This window comes from Homarus americanus, unplaced genomic scaffold (assembly GCF_018991925.1).
Source record: "Homarus americanus isolate GMGI-L3 unplaced genomic scaffold, GMGI_Hamer_2.0 scaffold51476, whole genome shotgun sequence".
Taxonomy (NCBI): domain Eukaryota; kingdom Metazoa; phylum Arthropoda; class Malacostraca; order Decapoda; family Nephropidae; genus Homarus; species Homarus americanus.
The window spans coordinates 2,933,188-2,956,013 of record NW_024736148.1 but is presented as its reverse complement, the minus strand read 5'-3'; the positions used below and the strand labels follow the sequence as shown (position 1 = coordinate 2,956,013).

The window sequence follows — 22,826 nt, the reverse complement described above, 5'->3', positions numbered from 1 at the left end:
AAGAGTGAGTGGTGTACATCAGTGACGAAGAGTGGGTGGTGTACATCAGTGACGAAGAGTGGGTGGTGTACATCAGTGACGAAGAGTGGGTGGTGTACATCAGTGACGAAGAGTGAGTGGTGTACATCAGTGACGAAGAGTGAGTGGTGTACATCAGTGACAGAGAGTGAGTGGTGTACATCAGTGACGAAGAGTGGGTGGTGTACATCAGTGACGAAGAGTGGGTGGTGTACATCAGTGACGAAGAGTGGGTGGTGTACATCAGTGACGAAGAGTGAGTGGTGTACATCAGTGACGAAGAGTGAGTGGTGTACATCAGTGACGAAGAGTGAGTGGTGTACATCAGTGACAGAGAGTGAGTGGTGTACATCAGTGGCGAAGAGTGGATGGTGTACATCAGTGACGAAGAGTGGGTGGTGTACATCAGTGACGAAGAGTGGGTGGTGTACATCAGTGACAAAGAGTGAGGGGTGTACATCAGTGACGAAGAGTGGGTGGTGTACATCAGTGACTAAGAGTGGGTGGTGTACATCAGTGACGAAGAGTGAGTGGTGTACATCAGTGACGAAGAGTGAGGGGTGTACATCAGTGACGAAGAGTGGGTGGCGTACATCAGTGACGAAGAGTGAGTGGTGTACATCAGTGACGAAGAGTGGGTGGTGTACATCAGTGACTAAGAGTGAGTGGTGTACATCAGTGACTAAGAGTGGGTGGTGTACATCAGTGACTAAGAGTGGGTGGTGTACATCAGTGACGAAGAGTGGGTGGTGTACATCAGTGACTAAGAGTGGGTGGTGTACATCAGTGACGAAGAGTGAGTGGTGTACATCAGTGACGAAGAGTGAGTGGTGTACATCAGTGACGAAGAGTGGGTGGTGTACATCAGTGACTAAGAGTGAGTGGTGTACATCAGTGACTAAGAGTGAGTGGTGTACATCAGTGACGAAGAGTGAGTGATATACATTAGTACCTGTAAGAGTGACTGGTGTACATCAGTGACTAAGAGTGACTGGTGTACATCAGTGACTAAGAGTGAGTGGTGTACATCAGTGACGAAGAGTGAGTGGTGTACATCAGTGACGAAGAGTGGGTGGTGTACATCAGTGACTAAGAGTGAGTGGTGTACATCAGTGACTAAGAGTGGGTGGTGTACATCAGTGACGAAGAGTGGGTGGTGTACATCAGTGACTAAGAGTGGGTGGTGTACATCAGTGACGAAGAGTGAGTGGTGTAAATCAGTGACTAAGAGTGAGTGATATACATTAGTACCTGTAAGAGTGACTGGTGTACATCAGTGACTAAGAGTGGGTGGTGTACATCATTGACTAAGAGTGACTGGTGTACATCAGTGACGAAGAGTTGGTGGTGTACATCAGTGACGAAGAGTGAGGGGTGTACATCAGTGACGAAGAGTGGGTGGTGTACATCAGTGACGAAGAGTGGGTGGTGTACATCAGTGACGAAGAGTGGATGGTGTACATCAGTGACGAAGAGTGAGTGGTGTACATCAGTGACGAAGAGTGGGTGGTGTACATCTTTGACGAAGAGTGGGTGGTGTACATCAGTGACGAAGAGTTTGTGGTGTACAACAGTGACTAAGAGTGGGTGGTGTACATCAGTGACGAAGAGTGAATGGTGTACATCAGTGACGAAGAGTGAGTGGTGTACATCAGTGATGAAGAGTGAGTGGTGTACATCAGTGACGAAGAGTGGGTGGTGTACATCAGTGACTAAGAGTGGTGTACATCAGTGACGAAGAGTGGGTGGTGGTACACATCAGTGACTAAGGAGTGAGTGGGTGTAAGACCAGCACTAAGAGTGGGTGGTGTACATCAGTGACTAAGAGTGGTGGTGTGTACATCAGTGATGAAAGGAGGGTGTGTACATCAGTGACTAAGAGGGTGTGGTGTACATCAGTGACGAAGAGTGAGTGGTGTAAATCAGTGACTAAGAGTGAGTGATATACATTAGTACCTGTAAGAGTGACTGGTGTACATCAGTGACTAAGAGTGGGTGGTGTACATCCGTGACTAAGAGTGACTGGTGTACATCAGTGACGAAGAGTTGGTGGTGTACATCAGTGACGAAGAGTGAGGGGTGTACATCAGTGACGAAGAGTGGGTGGTGTACATCAGTGACGAAGAGTGGGTGGTGTACATCAGTGACGAAGAGTGGGTGGTGTACATCAGTGACCGCAATTGTGAGCGGTGTACATCAATGACTGTACGAGTGACTGCAAGAGTGTGTGGTGTACATCAGTGACTGTAAGAGTGCATGGTGTATTGTCACAATCAGGGCCGGATTCAGAAGTGGGCAGCTGCCCAGGGGCTTCCACAATCTGGGGGCCTCCACATATTACAATATTTTATTTGGATTATTTTTATTTTCATTCTTTAAAATTCATGTTTATCTATTCCATCACGTAAAACTATGTTCAGCAAGAAGCGTTCTTGATTATACTGGAGTCAATGAATTGTGACGAAATTGAAGCAGCTGCAGCAAAATTGGTTGCTGAGTACTTTCAAAATATTTGCACAGAGGTTCTGAAGATTCCATCAACCCCTCAGGATGTGAGGAGACTGGGACAAAAGCAGGGGGCTAAGCCTCGCCCCCTCAGGATCACACTAGGGAGTGAGGAGGAGAAATGGCAATTATTCGGCAGGCAAAAAACTTAGCAAGGAGCGAGGCATTTCGGGATGTATTTATTCACCCAGACCGCACGGTAATGCAGAGGGAACAGCACAAGAAGCTCCTGCAGGACTTGAAGCAGAAGAGGGAGGAGTCGAGGAGGAACGGGGACAGGTGCACATGGGATATACTCAGGGGGAGGGTAGTGGAAACAAGTGTGCCGACACAGGGCCAGGGGGCAGCAGTGGACCCTCCACCCACTCAACCCCCCACCCGGGAGGCGGCACCAGCTCAGCCTACCGGACAGGAGGGAACGAGCGTCGTGTAAACAATGACATTTTTAACCACACCCTGCAAAATACAGTGTACTTAGCAAATGCTGCAGCTTCTGAGAATGTGGGTGGAGCGGGTTTATTACTAAGAGCAGAGACGTTACCGAGAACAAATTCTGGCTTGAATGTCATGTACACTAATACTGACACGTTCCTTGATAAGAGGGAGGAGTTTGAAACACTACTAAGAGTACACCAACCAGATATTGTAGGAGTTGTAGAACTGTTGTACAAGAACAGGAGAATCGACCCAGAGGAATGTGAGTTCAGTATTGCTGGATATGACTCATTTACGAACCTAACTCAAGAATCCTGCAGGAGGGGTGTGGTTATCTACGCTAGGCAAGACCTTAGAGCCAGCCAGGCGAGGGTACAGGGAGAGGATGTTTTTGAAGAGTCCAAGTGGTGTAAAATTAAATTAAAGGCAGGGGACTTACTTATCGTCGGGTGTATCTACAGATCCCCGAACTGTGGCCCACTAAATCAAAGGAACTTAAGAACCTTAATAAACAATGCGGCGATGCTCAACCCCAGCCACCTCCTTATCATGGGGGACTTTAACTATGGCGACATCGACTGGAGAAACGAGTCCACCCCGAATGACTTGAATAATCCTGCTACTCTTTTTGTAGAAACTCTGAGAGATAATTTTCTGTTCCAACATGTGAGAGACCCGACACATTACAGAGGGGAGCAAACACCCAAGCCACTTGACCTCATCATAACAAACGAGGAGGGTATGGTGGCCAAACTGGAACACCTTGCCCCAGTTGGCACCAGTCACCATACAGTGTTGTCATTCAGATTTAACTGTTACCTAGTTCAAGATAAGGCCAGGCCAAGGTGCAAATATTACAAGGGAAATTACAATGGGATGAGGGAAGAGATGAGGGGTATCAACTGGCCTGACATATTAAGGTACAAGAACGCAGACACTACGCTGAATATCATAACTAGTAAAATGACCCATTTGATCGATAAATATATACCCAAGACCAAACCCAGTGCTTCTAGGAATACGAGGGGATCCCTACACATGAACCATGCGGCGGTCGACAAAATTAAGAAGAAAACCCAGAAATTCAAGACGTGGGTTGGGTCAAACGATGAGCAAGACAGGAGGATGTATGCAAGAGCCAGAAACCAAGCAAAGATAGAGTGTAGGAGGGCTGAAAAGGAGTTCCAAAGGCTGGTTGCACGCGAGGTCAAGTCAAACCCAAAGGCGTTTTACCGCTATGCAAAGTCGAAATTGAAAACGCGAGTAGGAGTATCAGACCTGAGGCTTGAAGATGGTAGTTACGCAGATTCTGACCAGGATAAAGCTGAGGCATTGAACAGCTTCTTTTCCTCAGTGTTCACAAGAGAGGATGCAACTAACCTTCCTGCGTTTGAGGACAGACGGTTCGACACAGCACTGACCCACATTGTGTTCACAGAAGAGGGTATTAGAAATAAACTGTCCAGGCTAAAGGTCCATAAGAGTCCTGGACCTGACATGGTGCATCCTAGAGTGCTAAGGGAGCTGTGCAACGAGCTTGCAGAGCCCCTGAAGATTCTGTTTTGTAAATGCCTGGATGAACAAATGGTCCCCAGTGAATGGAAAGTGGCTTATGTGAGTCCTATCTTCAAGAAGGGCGATAGTCACTCCACGAACAACTATAGACCGGTGAGCCTGACCAGCATAATATGTAAAGTACTTGAGAGTATTATCAGAGATGCAGCGATGGAACATCTACTACGAAACAACCTTGTAAAAGATTGCCAACACGGTTTTATGCCGGGGCGCTCTTGCTTGACACAATTGCTCAAGGTATTGGATATTTGGACCCATATTCTAGAACGGGGTGGTAATATCGACAATATTTACCTAGATTTTGCCAAGGCTTTCGACAGTGTACCCCACGAAAGGCTGAAAATCAAACTGGAAGGGTACGGAATTCGGGGAAATGTCCTAGCGTGGATAGAAGACTTTCTACATGACCGCAAGCAATGTGTGGTGATTAATGGCACGAAATCGTCATCTGTACCTGTAACAAGTGGGGTACCGCAGGGTAGTGTATTGGGCCCGCTGTTGTTTGTTTGTTTCATAAATGATATGCCTGACGTTGTACACTCCTCCATACAAATGTTTGCCGATGATGGCAAGTTATTTCGGGAAATTAAGAACCAAGCGGACTGTGAAGAGCTGCAGAAGGACCTCTGTGGGCTCCAGGAATGGTCGAAGGAATGGCTGCTGAGATTCAATGTCACGAAGTGTAAGAGGATGCACCTGGGGCGTACCAACGGTAAGGAGGCGTACCATATGTCCCAACGGGATGAAGAAAATGTACTAGTTGAGACTGTGTGTGAGAAGGACCTAGGTGTGTATGTTGACAATGAGCTGAAGTTCTCGGGCCATTGTGAGAAGAAGGTAAATCAGGCAAATAAATTATTGGGTCTTATAAGAAGGTCGTTCAGATATCTAGACGGTCCGTCCCTCGTGACGATCTTCAGGAGTGAAGTGCTTCCCCATCTGGAGTACTGTCACCCCATCTGGTCCCCGAGATATGCTAGGGACTGTCAGTTGGTTGAAAATGTTCAAAGGAGGGCCACCAAACTGGTGCCTGCACTTCGGCACCTCAGCTACCCTGAGAGATTGGAGCGCCTGAACTTGCCTAGCTTATACTACAGACGGGCAAGGGGGGACCTAGTTGAGGTTTATAAGCATCTCAGGGGGCACTACTCAGTTGAGTGTCCTTACTTGGAGCTGGCGGACGCTCGCCCCACAAGGGGTCACAGCTCAAGATTGAAGAAGCCGCAAGTCCAGAAAACCGTGAGGGCAAACTTTTTCGGAGTGAGGGTTGTAAACTCTTGGAACAATCTACCAGAGAGTGTTGTGACGGCACCGAGTGTGAGCTCTTTCAAGAGAAGACTTGACCAACACTGGAGCGGGTTCAGGTACATTCAGGAGCCGGTGCATGCCCAGTATTTGCCAACAGTGCGTGACAGAGACGTGACCGATCGCCCGGGCGACGAGCGAGCCGACCTTTTGGTGAAGAATATAAAGGAAAAGAGACGTGACCGATCGCCCAAGCGGCTAACAAGCCGATCAGTGGCGAAGAGGATAAACGTAAAAAAGTAAAAATGATTTGGATCAAACACTTGGAGTTGAACTTGTGCAGTTTACAGCATTCTTCACTCAATTTCTTGAAGACAAAGATGATGAGAAAGGGAGGGCACATTACCTTTACAAGCTGTTGATAGACAAGAAAGTTGTAGATACATTTCCAAATGTTGAAATAATGCAACGGATGTACTTGGTGCTCATGGTCACAAATTGTTCTGGAGAACGTCTTCAGTAAAATGAAGTTTATAAAAAACAGACTTCGCACTACAATGTGTCATGATAGGCTCAGCCACCTGGCTTTGATGAGTATCGAATATGACATCCTCAGAGAGATTGACTTCGAAAAGTTTATCAAAAACTTTGCAGCGGCCTGGTCACGTAAAATGACTGGTCTGTAAATAAAGGTAATGTTTATTTTCTATTTTGCAATTGATCAATGTTTGTGTTCAATATATCCATTATCCATGGTAGATGGCAGTTATTTTTATTAAAATTCTTGTTTTTTCCAACATGTTCATACTTTTGTTATAATTTTATCAAATTCATTAAATTGTTTATTTGTTTTACTATTGGATGCAAAACTTCAATTTTATTTATAGTTGAGTTAATACTTATTCTGAATCTATCTGACCTTGGACTTAAAGAAGCCTATACATGCATTCTTGGACAGAACCATTATTTGAGTAGAGGTTTATCTGATTAATAATGCAAAGAATCATCTCTCTGTAATAACTAATAATATAATCTTTTCTGTGAAGTCTCTTGAAAATTTTTGACATGTGCGGTAGTAGCTATATCAGGGCTGGTCGACTTGAAACCACATGAATGACTCCAGTCATGTCTCACTTTTGTGTGTGTGTGTGTGTGTGTTGGGAATTTGTACACTATTAATAAATATACAGTTAATTAAAAATTTCTCAATGTTCTAATTTCCTCAATATAACTGCATATGGCTTCAAAATTCTCCAAAGAAGTGTTCAAATTTCAAAATTTTCCCGGGGGGCTTACAGTGCCCCCCGGAACTCCCAAATGTTTAGGCTCACTTCACTCGCCACCCCACCCTCTTGGGTAGTTATAATGAGGGGGGCCTCCACAAAGAGGCTGCCAATGGGCCTCCACAGGTCTAAATCCGGCACTGTCAAGTGTCATGGGTTGCGTTAGGCTTACCCACGCAACCAATTCCAAAGTTTGTTTTACTAGAGATAAGGTACCAGGCGAGGCATAACTGGGACATATATTTTCCATTAGTGGTATGTTAGCCAGCCTTTAGGGGGGCAGTGAGACAGTGTTGTACTGTTCATCTCTTCACACCAAAAACCTCATTTTAAGTAGTATCCCCTTGGCCATAGGTTAGTCAAGACGCCCACCTCCTCCCTCCTGAAGGGAGCGGGACATCACACGGAGTCCTCCACCGCCACTCCGTCCTGTGGACCGTCGTCGACACGAGATTAAGTATGTTAACCTAGGTTGTTATCCCCGTGGAAATATCACGTGTGGATGCTTGGTTGCAACAAGAGCAATCCAGGCTGGCCTATCAAACCTACAGTAAATGGTTAATCAATTCACGCTTAGAGTTCTCCTGCACGACACCTGTCTACAGTGACCGTGATCGACACGAGACTAAGTGTGTTAACCTAGGTTTTTTATCCTCTTGGAAATATCACGTGTGGAAGCCTGGTTGCAACAAAATCAATCCAGGCTGGTCTATTGCCCCTAAGTGGTTAATTCAAGTCACGCTTACCAGTTCTCCTGGCTGCGACAACCGTCTACAGTGACTGTCAGTGACGCGAGACTATGTGTGGTAACCTAAGAGTACTTTTTGTTTTTATGGCCCGTGGAAAGAAGTTCTTGTGCGGAAGGCTGGTTGCAACAAAAGCAATCCAGGCTGACAGTAAATGTATCACTTGAAGAATTAAGGCTCTGTGAAGTCATACCCATAGTGGAGTAATCACATGAGTTCCTGAGTTGAAAATTCCCTCTTTTGGAAGATTAATTTTATTACAGCGTGAACGTGAGTGAATCATATATCCATGCAAATTGTAAATCATTGTATGGAAGCTTGACAAGTAAATGTAAGTGCAATTATCTGCCCGTATCTGTAATCCTATCTTGTTATTACTAAAGGTAATGACTGATTGGTTATGACAAAGTATAACCAATAACTTAGATGGATGTTGGAAATTAATGGAATTCATTAAATCATCATTTATCAAGTACAAATCATGGAATATCGAGTGGTGGAGTGAACTTCTACGTAGATACGCCTTAATCTCCTGTAAGTAACCAGTGTGAAGGTATTGAATTCTACAGTAAGAAATAAGAAACAACATACCACTCCAAAAACCAAAACCATGATATCAAGTTACGAAACTATCTCCTTCTCCTATTACCTGACTAACTCTTCAAGTAAATCTTTCTGGTCCTTAACCAAAAACATTTGTTATAACCTTTGCACTCCTTTTCCTCCTCTCTTCCGACCTGATAACTCTATAGCCAACTCTCCCCCTGATAAAGCCACTCTCTTTGGCACCTTATTCTCCTCTAACTCCACCTTAGATAATTCCAACTCTATCCCTCCTACTCCTGCTCCTACTGAACCTATGCACTTTCCTATAATCTCCACTTGTAGGGTTGCTGGTGTGTTATCCTGGTTGGATGTGAGTAAGGCGCATGGACTGGACGGAATACCCCCTCGTGTTCTGAGGGAGTGTGCTGAAGTTATGGCCCCTGTGCTTGCTCACCTCTTTCACCTTTGCCTCAAAACCCAAACTTTTCCTTCTTCTTGGAAGCATGCCACGGTTCAACCCATTCCGAAGAAAGGTGACCATTCTATTCCCTCTATCTATCGCCCAATTGCCCTAACTTCATCCCTCTCTAAGATTGTCGAAGCTATCTTAAACTCTCATTTTCTCCGTCACCTTGAACGCCATTCTCTTTTGTCAGATCACTAGTATGGCTTTCACCAGGCGAGATCCACTGGTGATCTGCTCTTCTACTGCACCCATCTTTGGTCATTCTCTCTTAGGGATTATGGAGAAACTTTCGTCGTGGTCCTCGACATCTCCAAAGCTTTCTAAACTTCCCTCTTATGGTTTCTCTCCCCCACTTTGTTCTCTAATTTCTAGCTTCCTTGAAAACTGATCCATGGCAGTTGTTGTCGAGGGATCGATCTCTCGCTCTTTCTCTACCAATAGTGGTGTCCCACAGGGTTCTGTTCTTTCACCTACTCTCTTCCTTTTTATCAATGATTTACTTCACACTACGACTCCATGTAATTCTATCCATTCTTATGCTGATGATTCAACTCTTCACTCTTCTTCACATTTTCCCGTTCCCCCTAATTCTCAAACTAGATCTGTTTCTAGAGCTGATATCATTACATCTATCAATGTGGATCTGTGCAGCATTTCCGAATGGGGAGGTAGAAACTTGGTTAAATTAAATAAAACTCTGTACTGTAGTAATAAAACTCGGTATTTACCGATTACACTTTCCAAATTAGATCATCTCCCACCAATCACATTTCAGGATGCAATCATTCTGCCAAATTCTAAAATAGATATGCTAGACCTCACCATTTCCTCTAATATATCATGGAAGTCACACATCCTCAACAGTGCTAAAGCTGCCTCCCAAAAACTGGGAATGCTGTACAGATGACGTAGCTACTTCAGTCATGAGCAGTTGCTACAAGTAGCCTATATAAGGGATTCATTCGTCCTAACTTGGAGTACTGCTCTCATATCTGTGGTGGCTCTTCTTCTGTCCAACTGTTATATAGGGTGGAATCAAATGCATTTCGTCTTATTAACTCTCCTCCTTTAGTTGATAATCTTTCTTCCCTTTCTCATCGCCACAATGTTGCTTCACTCTCTCTTTTACAGGTACTTTAGCGGGTAATGTTCAGTGGATTTGGCATCCTGTGTACCGCCAGCAAGGCCGTGGACTCGTAACACTCGTCTTGCCTGCGGTGCCCACCGTTTCTCTGTGGATGTCGCTCACATTAGAATAATCCGTTACAGTATATCCTTCTTTCCTCACACAGCCAAACTGTGGAATGCTCTGCCTTCTTCTGTGTTTCCATACTCATACAATCTGCCTCACTTCAAAAAGCTGGTTTTCCAGCATCTTTGTGGTGTAGATTAATATACAGGCATCCCCCGGGCTACGGCAACTCAGGTTACGGAAATTCGCCCTTACGGATTTTGGAAATTATGACCGATATATCTGGGATACTGACCAAAAATTCGCCATTACGGAAATTGGGTATAAATATTATAAGTTAAATTTGTTTTAATACCTGTACTATTAGGAAAAATTCACAAATTATGAAATTTATTTTGTGTGGATTCCTTGGTTATTGCTACAAGACTGTACAGTGGGACGCCGCGGTCTTGTGCGCTTGGTCTCTCGACACTTACATACTTCTGCATTCAGGACTGTATTACTGTGTACTGTACTCTTATTCAAGATGAGTGGAAAGAGGCCATCATGTTCAAGTGAAAGCAGTAGTGCTAAAAGATCCCATAAAGAAATTACATTGGACATTAAGCTTGATGTTTTACGGAGGTTTGATTCGGAAGAAAAACTTCGCCAGATTGCAAAAACATTCGGCTTTGCTACGTCTACAGGGTGCACAATACGTGATAATAAAGACAATATTAGGCCAAGTGCTGAAGCTGCTACTCCTTTAACTGCCTGTACGTTGTTTTTCATAGAAGTGATGTAATGTTTAATATGGAAAGATCTCTTGAATTTGTGGATTAAAGAACAAACAAAACGGAATGTGCCGCTAAGCACGACGATCATTCAGGAGAAAGCAAAAAGTTTGTATGAGGATTTGCAGAAAGAAAAAGGTACAAGTTCTAATGCAAGACCTTTTCAGGCTAGTAAAGGATGGTTTGAAAGGTTTATGAAGTGCCTTCAGTTGCAGATTTTTTTTACTTTTTTTTATTGGGCACCCCCCTACATCCTAATGTAAGGTGAAGCGCAGAAGCATTTACAGTGCCCAACAGGGAAGCGTGCTAAGTTCATGCTTGCCTTATGTCTCATGAGTTAAGGGCATAGAAGCCTGAAGAGTCAATGGTTTATGTCTACCTTATATCTCGGCCTACAAGGCGACGGGGTGTATAAGACGACCCCAAAAATTTCCATTTAAGAAGTAGCTTTTGAGCCCTATTCGCTGTATAAGACCAGTACCCCAAATGTGACACTTAACCATTGAGAGCTTACTGACCCAGTAGTCCTTTACCAACCATCCCATTGACCAGTGCTGTTTACACATCCTTGGTTTTTTAAAATAAGGCCAATTCACATCAAGTAATGGCATCAAATGTTACCGGTTGGTGTAGTGTAAACACTAGTGACTCACTTAAACGTCTGTTATTTAACTTGAACTAATGTCGGTGTCGAATACAATTGTTTCATTTACTTGAAATGGATTTACCGATTTATTTGTTTATTTATTTATTTATAACATACTGTAATATATTAAACACACTGCAAGTATTTTCTTTAATTTATAAGCTTGCTTCACGAGAGACAATCGGTGGTGGGACTGTTCCGACTGTTTACACCAGCTACAGTATTCTAATTCAATAGTGTTTCATTAGGATTTGAGTGAAAAAGATTACTGTACATACTTACTACATACATTTATTACACAAATATATATATATATATATATATATATATATATATATATATATATATATATATATATATATATATATATATATAGCCTATATATATATATATATAAATATATATATATATATATTTAATGAAACAAAACACAATGAGAGAAGAATATATATAAATAGGAAGTATAGAGAGTAGGAATGTAAAGATAGGAAACTTGGTAGCGTGGCCTGGATGTTATTTACTCAGCGTCAATACGCTTATCTTATCTCGTATGTCAATACACATATATCACTTCTTAAAGGGACAACTTGTTAAACACCTCTTTGATACAACTATTTATTAATTCACTCAATGACATGGACACATTAATATCACTATTATATCGGGGTACTAACACATTATGTTTTACGTTACTCGACACTGACTCTCGGACACACCTGAATGAATACACTTCCCACAGTAGGTAACTCACCCTAGGAATCGTTCTGACAAGACTCACGTGTACCCTGGCGTAGGCCCAGTGAGTGCTGGCTGGGCTGCCTCCTATGGGAGAGTCTGCTTAGCTGGCGATACCGTGGTCTGGTCGGGAAGTCTCCCTCCTGACCTGGGGAGGGGACGTGCGTGACTCTGCTTAGTGAACCGAGTGCCGAGCCGAACGGGAGAGAGATGACAGCAACCAGAATGAGAATCAGTATGACCAGAATGATGGAATCCAGAATGAAGGTGGACGGGACTGTAGGACCTTTATATGGTGGTCGGTAATAAAGTCACAGGAAAAAAAGTCACAGAAAAAAAGTCACAATTTTGGCTAGGAAAAAAAGTCACAGGAAAAAAGTCACAATTAATTTATGGTGGCCGGTAATAAAGGTTAGGTTAGGTTAGGTTACTGAAACTGATTGACATATTAACCTTAAAAAATGTGAGAATTCGGTAGTTAACTTTTCTTTTTTTCCTGTGACTTTTTTTCCTGTGACTTTTTTTCTGTGACTTTTTTACCTGTGACTTTTTTACCTGGATTCCTTTATATGGGGTCGGTCCAACCGGCCTCTGACCTCTAACCAATTAACACTAAACTGGTTAGATCTGGATAGCTGTGTGCAGGTGTGGTCCTGCCCAGGTGTCTTGGTTAGGTGAGGTTGTAGGTCACCCGGCTAACTCATGTCATTAGCGGGCGAGGTCAAGTCCCTAGGGTCGACCTGAGGTGTGTCAACCCGGAATGTGGTGGTACCACGAGGTCTGTAGTGTACTTGCTGTTATATGTGACATAATTCTGGGCTGTAAGCCCCCTTCGTATATAGGTCGACCCCGATTTTATGACCAAGAAATCGTTAATTTATGATATTCCTCGTTTATAGGTCGACCCAAGTTTTTGAGGGTAAAGGAACAACAAAACCTTCAGAGAAACACTACGTCCTATAAACTTGTTTACCATTTATTATCACGACACTTTACACTGAAACGCGGGTAGTTTCAACAAAAATATTGTATATTTCCATTCAAGTATTTATTCAAGTCAATTAGGAGGGAATGTTATTGTAATACAACAGTTTTTTAACTAAACCATTCGAAAAGTGATTACGGTAACATCTTTTGAACGAAAGAAAGCCAGTCATTGTTTTCATCACAATTTTATCCCACTTTCCACTGTAATACGTACGTCATTTCAGCAAAAAATATTACATTTCCGTGAATGTATTATATCAAGCACAGTATAAATAGAATATCATTGTAATATAACAGAATTTTAACCGAAAACTATTAAAAAAACGAATAACATCTCGAGAACATCGGAAGCTTAGGTAAAGTCTTTTGTTTTCGACATGTATTTTATCCTATTTTACATTTAAATACATCACGTTTCAGCAAAACTACTATTTATTTCCGAGAATATATTTATTCAGGCGCAGTTTAGGTAAAATATACGTGTGATGTAACAGTTTTTTAACTGAAAACGATTCGAACACGTGTACCCTCTAGCCCTGTTCAAGGAAAGGACTGGGAGAAGCTGTTTGGTGCTGCAGACGATGACAAAGAAAATGATTTTGGTGGATTTTAATGAAAATATTCAGAAATATGGTATCGTAATATTTATTCAAGTCAATTAGGATATTATTGTAATACAATACAACAGTTTTTTAACTAAACCATTCGAAAAGTGATTACGGTAACATCTTTTGAACGAAACAAAGCGAAAGTCATTGTTTTCATCACAATTTTATCCCACTTTCCACTGTAATACGTATGTCATTTCAGCAAAAAATATTACATTTCCGTGAAGGTATTATATCAACCACAGTATGAATAGAATATCACTAATATAACAGTATTTTAACCGAAAACTATTAAAAATACGAGTAACATCACTTGAACATCGGAAGGTTAGGTAAAGTCTTTTGTTTTCTGCATGTAGTCTATCCAAATTTACATTGAAATACATCACGTTTCAGCAAAACTACTATTTATTTCTGAGAATATGGAAATGTAATATTTTTGCTGAAATGACGTACGTATTCAGTGGAAAGTGGGATAAAATCGTGACAAAAACAATGACTCGCTTTCTTTCGTTCAAAAGATGTTACCGTAATCGCCTTTTGAATGGTTTTCAGTTAAAAACTGTTATATTACAATAATATTCTATCCTAATTCACTTGTGATGTAAAAGTTTTTTAACTGAAAACGATTCGAAAAACACGTGTACCGTCTAGCTGATACGGCAGAGCCCTGGTCGTGGAGGCTTTGTGTTTGCATCGGCCCTTCTTAAGCAGCTTTTAATTTTAGCGTACGTTGAAATTGTGTTTACCGGTGTATTCTTATTTTTTTGCTTCTTATTTTCCAGAAATATGACAAGATTTTATATAATACAATGTTACGGTACTTTTAATTTACAAGTATTCATTTTTAAAAATACAGAACACCAAACAAATACTAGTACGGATATTTGCGTGACTCTCCCGCCAAAAAAGACCAAACAGCTGGTACTCTCTCCCTCAGCCCTACCAAAAATAGCCCAACATCTTTCTTGTTTATTCTCTTCCAATTTCTCACTTTAACTGGTATTTTTTACTTCATATTGCCTACATCAGATAAACTACAGTAATTGAGGTTAGATATTGTTATAAATTTGATTACCGGGTCCTGGCAGGTACCGTTAGAACCACCTGACCCTACCAACAGTGTTGCAAGTCAGACAGCATTTTTTTTTTTTACATTTTTGGTGTCTCCATTTGTTAATTTTTTTTCTGTGGGGTTTGCACAATAGTATACTGTTTTACCTACAGTATTGTAAAACGATTTGGGAAAAGAAATACTCGGTAACTTAAAATTTTAAAAGGAAAATTTTGAAACTGGCAACTGTGTGTAGATGACCTGACTCACATCATATTGATGTTTCAAATTTAATTAACAAAAATTTATGTATCTATAAATAAACTTTTAAAAATGAATACTTTATGTTCTACATACTCCTGTGCATACCATACCATGCATTTGGCTACTTTGGGCTTGCTATGATGACGCAAGAGATCTGCCCTGGCAACTGTACCGACACTCACAGCGGGTGGTGAGTTGGTGCGTCGTTTCCATTGTTTACTGGTAGTTACTGGTAAATATTTTTCAACCTAACGAAACTATTACCCGTATAGAGGTCGACCCCCAACTTTTTGCCAAAAAATTTGGTCTTAAGAACTCGTGCTATACACGGATATATATATATATATATATATATATATATATATATATATATATATATATATATATATATATATATATATATATATATATATATATATATATATATATATATATATATATTCACAATATTTTATAATCGCAGTCATGTACTGAATATTCTATGTAAAAAATATAAATTTTAAATGAATTATTTATAGTGCGCTCGACTTCCTACACAAAGACAGGCTATAAATAGCCTTCTTATCTCCTCTCCATCTATTACTCTCTGTTCTCAGAGAGAAGGTCTTGGTAAATAACTTTTGTTTGTTTATTTTCATTGTTTGTCTAATTTATCATGTTGTATCAAAGTAATATTACTAAAAGTTGTAGGCAGCTACCAAACAGGGAGATTCTACTGCCTGGGAAGATATTGGAAGCATAATGTACAGTATTGTCTAATGGTAGACCCTACTTCCATATGGCATCCCGAAAATTGCGACCAAGTCTTAGGTTGCTGATCTATCTTTCTGCCTCATTTACACACAATTGCAGAGTCTCAATTGTTTCTCTTCCTTTGACAACACAACATACATACAATATAATGTTTCTCACCTTTGATCTTTTTTCCTTTTTGCATTTATTTATGGTTGGTTATTTAAAATAAGGCCAATTCACTTAAAGTATTGGCATCAAATTTTACCGGCTGGTGTACAGTAGTGTAGTGGACGTCTCCCCTACAACTGCGTAGCCACAGCCACCACCTGCTACCGCCTTCCCTAGCAACCAACCAGATGTTACCGTATCTTAGCAACGGAACTAGGAACCGGCGACTTCTCGGGTTTTCCCAGCATGACTCATAACGGCTGCTGGGTACATAAGCTCTGTCTCTCCACTGAGGTTCATTCTGACCATTCTTCTTGAACAAGCAACACCTCCTCCTCCGCCGCTGCCTGGCTCCCTTCGCTTCTCCTCGCCTGCCTGGCGGTCCTCGCTCCCGCCAGCGAGCATGGCGACCCACCAGCTGTCCTTCTCTGAGCTTCCTCACCAACCAACTCTCATTCTGCCCATCTTCCTGAACAAGCAACACCTCCTCCAGCAAGCTCCACGCTGTTAACATTCATTCAACCAGGAGGCCAGCAACAGGCAACATCTTCTCTAACGAAGCTCCTGCACATCTACCTCCTTCAACACGCTACTCACCGAACGTCTTCTACTGAGCAGCTCCTCACCACACGGCACCTCCAGCACCAGACTGTCTATCATATAACTTATATTATATAAGAAAACCACATTAGAGTTTCCTTCCATCCTGAGTGCTAGACAACATTAATATCTCGATACCCCTACAAATGGTGACTCCCGGAGATTAGCACTCACACAGGATGGAGGAGACACTGATCACGCTCCCAGTCTTCAAGCAGACACCAGCTCCTCTTCCTGCCCCACGCACCACATTCTGACGACCCCAGCACACCCGTCCTGCCTCAGACGCCGACCCCGGCCCAGCAATAACCCCTGACGCGGCCTCTGTTCCTGAACCCGGACCCACACACACCCCTCTTTTCTCCCCCAGGTACTCCCTGCTAATGTCCTGCACCCTGCTGCTGTCGTGGACCCAGCTGCTGTCACAAGCCCTAATCCGCTTCTGCTGACGCAGCCCCTGCTCCTGACCCAGGCCCACACACACCCCAGCAGGCGCATCTGACGACCCTGTACCTGTCGTGAGGGAAGCACAACATTCACCGCCTCCACACACCCTTTTTCTCCCTTCTCCCACAGATAGTGTGTATCTAGACAGTTGTATTTCAGCGATCGGCTCATCACGCCATCGCCGTTGTCTCACATGAGGCATGCACCGCCCGGTCTGCCTCACATGTGCTAAGCAACTCTACAGACAACAAGTCTCCTACACCGCCTGGAGGGAAGGGGAGTATTGTAGTGGACGTCTCCCCTACAACTGCCTACAACTGCGTAGCCACAGCCACCACCTGCTACCGCCTTCCCTAGCAACCAACCAGATGTTACCGTATCTTAGCAACGGAACTAGTCACCGGCGACTTTCTGGGTTTTCCCAACATGACTCATAGCGGCTGCTGGGTATATAAGCTCTGTCTCTCCATTGAGATTCATTCTGACCATTCTTCTTGAACTAGCAACACCTCCTCCTCCGCCGCTGCCTGGCTGCCCCTAGCATCTCCTCGCCTGCCTGGCGGTCCTCGCTCCCGCCAGCGAGCATGGCGACCCACCAGCTGTCCTCTGAGCCTCCTCACCAACCAACTCTCATTCTGCCCATCTTCCTGAACAAGCAACACCTCCCAGCAAGCTCCTAGCTGTCCAGCATTCATTCAACCAGGAGGCCAGCAACAGGCAACATCTTCTAACGGCTCCTGCACATCTACCTCCTTCCAACACGCTACTCACCGAACGTCTTCTACTAAGCAGCTCCTCACCACACGGCACCTCCAGCACCAGACTGTCTATCATATAACTTATATTATATAAGAAAACCACATTAGAGTTTCCTTCCATCCTGAGTGCTAGACAACATTAATATCTCGATACCCCTACAGTAGTGTAAACACTAGTGACTCACTTAAGCGTCTGTTATTTAACTGGAACTAATGTCGGTGTGAGTAAAATATTTCCATTTACTTGAAATAGATTTGCCAATTTATTTGTTTATTTATTTATTTATAATATACTGTAATATATTAAACACACTGCAAGTATTTTCTTTAATTATATACATGGTACTTGTTTCGCGAAAAAGGGAGGCTACCATTATACCTGGTAGGTGAAGTTGACCAGACATTTATTTATGGTGATCCTTAAGGACCAAACTCCGAATCCATGACGTGAATTCTGTTCATCATTTAAATCCCAAATTTACCACTGTCGGTAGTTTCAAGAATTAACGCAGTCATTTACTGAATGTTCTTTGTAAAAAAATAAATTTTAAATGAATTATTTATAAGAGATAAGTATTATGATCAGTAAATATACAGATATGCATTACTGACCACCTCCGAACACAAGGATGGCTAAAAATAGCCACAGGCGGTCACAGTCAAGGTCACTTTCCCTTTCTTGTCACTGGCAAATGGGGGAGGGGGGGATGATAATAGCAGCTGTGTTTATTACGGTATGTTAGACTGGTTTATAATACATTTTTATTATTTTAATATACCGGTAATCTTCATTTTAATCCAGGTTCCCAAACGTAAGTTTCAGTATAAAATAATAAGTGGTAGGACCTTGTGAGTGGTTTACCATGTTTCCATCACCACTCTTGACATGCTAAACCACAATATTTAAGAGGTAAGAATTTTATATCTGGTGCTTAAGACGACCCCCTAACTTTGGGCTGATTTTTTTATAGTTCAAAATCCGTCTTATAGGCATAGATATACGGTAAGCAAGTTATTGGAAGCTCCAACAACTTGTCCCTGAATACGAATTCGCAACTTTCGATTTACAGCAGGTACCTACTTTGATGCTAGGTGAACAGGGACCAAGGAGACTAGGAAGATTGTCCAAATAACTTCTGCCGGCCCGGGAATCGAACCCGTGACCTTGCTTGCGAGGCAAGAGCGGTACCGCTCCACCAGCGCCCCCTCAGTTCCAGAATAGCCTCAACTGCTACAGGGAGCTGAACAAGGACAAAATTTACCGTCAATGCCAAACAACTTTGGACAAGTTTTTTCCCCAAGAGCCAGGCCTGTAGCAGATGAAGCAGATGATGACCTTTTAAAATAAAATATTAAATAAAACCTGCATCACAACCTATTTTGTGCCAATGAAGAGTCTATAATGCCAGGCAATACATTCTTCAGGTTCCTGGTTTTCATTTAACTTTTCAGCCACCGGGTAGCTAATTCTACCAGTATTTGCCTTACAACTCAGGCATGGCTGGCAACTGTTCTCCAATTTTTGGAAAACATGTACAGTACACCTGTACAGTGTTTGACATAGAGCACAAGTGGCCATGGTCCTGTACTTTGAAGACTCCAAAGTGATCCGGTTGTGCCTGGCTGAGAAAACCTGCCTGAAATACTCCACCTCTTAGTTCTCAAAGAGTTTTTAACTCTGAAGGGATCAAGGGGGAGACAAAAGTGGAGCGCCTGAAGCTGAATGGAGACCTAAAGATCGCTTTCGCCGATTATGGCCAACCCGTACAACTGTAGGAGCTCACCGCCATCAACGGCATTTCAGTGATCCAATAATCCATCAGTACGACAACCTGAAGTTGGGAGTGATCTCCCACGCCGAAATTTCCCACCTGAGTCAAGACGAGATTGACAAACTACTCATGAATCAGCTCCACTGTGTCCAGAAGCTGTCCGATACGACGGCTCTGGTTGGACACCATGAAACTCTGCCCCAGGAAGTCCAACTGGCCTGGGAAACCGTCTAAGTCACGCCCTACTGCCGACCCAAGCGTTGCTTCAAATGCCAGAACTACGGACACACCATCAACAAGTGCAAGGCGCAGGAGGATGTGTGATCCCTGTGTGGTACCTCCGGACACCGCTACACCTCCTGTCCCAACACCGAGAAAAAGTGTGCTGCTGCAGCGGCCCACACTCCTTTGCCGACCGGACCTGCCCCAAGTGGAAGGAGGAATGCAGGGTAGTCAAGGTTTGCCAAAACAAGAAACTTAGTTTGCACCAAAGTTAAGAAAAACAAGAAACAAAAACACAAGAAGAGAAGAAAAAACAAGAAAAGACACAAGTTACCAAGAGACAAGAACACCACGGGCCCCTTGGGGCAGACGAACACCTCATCACGATCACCTCCCCCGACTTCCTCAACAACTACGAGCAACTAGGGCACGAAGAACAGGACCTAGACACTCGAGAGTGGATGGTCCAGGACAGCAAAAAGAGGAGGAAAAGAAGATCGTCAACTTCAATCTAACAAGGTCCCCATAACAGAAGACCAAGATATTTCTATCGAGTAGCCCGTCCATCAAACAAGCAAACAACACCAAGAAAACACCACACCCAAGGGATCAAGCTGACCAGGAAGAAGAGAGAAACCGTTGCTCGACCTGACGCCTGACCTTCACCTGACTCATCACCTCCTGCCGCATCCAGGCTGGGTGCTGCTGCCTCCTCAAACTTACCACCCCACACCACGCAAGCTGTGTTAAGCCACAGCATCTATCTTCTCCTACTAAAAGTCCCTTCCATCCTCCCTTTAAACTTCTACTGAACCTCCTTCACCCCTGTCACTAGCCAGTGATTGATTGACAGTGTTTGTATCTGTACCACATGAGTGTTTTTCTATTTTATGTCTTACTTTACTATATTTGTACTGTATTTCCATCAACTGTATTTATATACAGTACTCTTGTTTATAACTTTATGAAATGAAATAATCAGTTAACATGTGCGCAGGTGGCAGCATGTGTGGCAGCAGCACTGGGAACCTTGTCCTCAGGTGCTGTTAGCGGCTGGACAGCCGGGACGCTCACCTCTATGGATGCTGACCCACAAATCCAGATGGGAACCTCTGAGAATGCTTGGATGGGTATGTACACACCCCAATGCTCCTTACTGATTTACATATGACGCATGATAAATCTGTTCATTATTCATCTTTAAAAAGAAGTTCAAGTCCTCAATTCCATCTTTTCAATTATAAATATTTAAAGCATAAGAACAATATTCTGGTGTATGGAGTCCCTCAAAGTCAGTCAGATATGGCTTAAATGAGTTTCTAGAACACTGTGAAGGAGCCCCGAACGTAAGAATTGTCCTAAATTGCTGGTTAGACTAATGAGGAAGCAAGAGAATAAACCATGTTCTCTCAGGGTCACAGTAGATATGAAAACAAAGTGGATTATTATTTAACAAACAGGCAAAACTTCAGAACCAAACCTTTCAGAATACTTTCATGAATCCAAATCACACAGTAACTCAGAGAGAGGCATACAGGAAACTACTGATGAGCTTGAGGCAGTACTGTATAGAGAGGAATCAAGGAACATAAGGGATGGAGACTGAAGGATTTCTGCATGAGGAATGTAGTGGTGGTAAATGCAATCATGGGATACTTGAGGAATGTGCATGTGGGAAAAGTATGAGGACTCTTAACCCCACCACTTTCCACCTATAGAGAAGCAGACAAAATATAAACATGCAGATGCTTCCAAACAAATGTTAACAAGTTATTACGGGTAATTAAACATCTAAAGTACATGTACTCTGCATCGACTGAACAATACAAAGTGCAAGACTATGTACCTTGCTTGTACTACTACTACTTGATGAAAACATTTCTGTACCTGTATCTAAATGTGAGAAAGATTTGAGTGTGTATGGTGACATGAAGTGAAGTTTTCTGAGCACAGTGAGAAGAAGATAAAGCTTGCTATTAAACTGGCAGTACTTAGATGGTCCGTCTCTAATAGGGCTTTTCAAAAGTATAGTGCTTCCACACTTGAAGTACAGCTATTCCTCTTCTTACAAAAAGAATGCATTCCTAGAAAAAGAGAAAGAAGACATTCAGCTATCAAAACTATATATATTCAGAAGGGAAGACTTGCCCTATAAATCTATAGGAAAATACTGTATTAAAGAGGAGTTTTGACAGTCTTTACAACTCTTTATCTAGCATAAAAGAATGTGAATTCGATTATAAAATACAGCACTCCAGGGTATAAGAAAACATAAAAAGATTTAAAATACTGTACATAAATAATAAAATAATTACTCAATTCTAAGAAAAAGCTGTCGTGGAGGGTAAAATATATTATTGTACAGTATGTACTGTCTATGTTTGTCTTTGATACCCCCCAAATGTTCTACACTACTGAGGGTATACACAAACACTTGTTATCTTGAAAATAGGTTCTTATTCTCATACGGGAGATATACAGAGGAAACAAATAGACGTGGGCTTCCACACCATAAGGACTAGCGATCTCAACTCTCTGTATCACTCCGCGCTGGCATGTACAGATGCCAGCATTCACAAGCTGAATACATAAAATGTAAATATGATAATTCACATACATAACATGGTGCATAATAAATGGAAATATTACATAGGATTAATACATGTTCTGTAATACTTTACTATACATAATTAATAGAGTAATATAAGAATACACAGCTTAAGGTACTACTTTGTGTCTATATTATACACCTCCCTCCCCCCTACACGCTCATAATTTCATCTTGAGCGGACCTTTTGTTTCTGAGTCACTCGGACCTGCGGAGTACCGGGGCAGAAACACAGGGTGGGAATGGATTTACTGTAAAGACATCAGCATTAGGGGACTCTACTGGGGAAGGGTCAACACTTGGCAGCTCCACAGGTCGGAGGAAACGACGGTTCCTCCACCATACTCTACCACTAGGAAGACGCACTTGGTAGTCCCTGGACTGGCCAATACCCATGACAACCCCAACCTTGTCCCAGCGGTGAGATACCGGATCTTG

The 22,826-nt window shown here is 42.5% G+C and overlaps 1 protein-coding gene across 4 annotated transcripts in view; it reads left to right on the top strand.

Moving 5' to 3' along the window:
- Positions 1 to 22,826, top strand: part of LOC121872047 (facilitated trehalose transporter Tret1-like) — a 66,441-nt gene that overhangs the window by 34,274 nt on the left and 9,341 nt on the right. For all 4 annotated transcript variants that reach the window (XM_042374713.1, XM_042374711.1, XM_042374712.1 and 1 more), the window contains one exon: positions 20,778 to 20,910. In XM_042374713.1, coding sequence (XP_042230647.1) covers positions 20,778 to 20,910 — 133 coding nt within the window. The remainder of the gene's footprint in view (positions 1 to 20,777; positions 20,911 to 22,826) is intronic.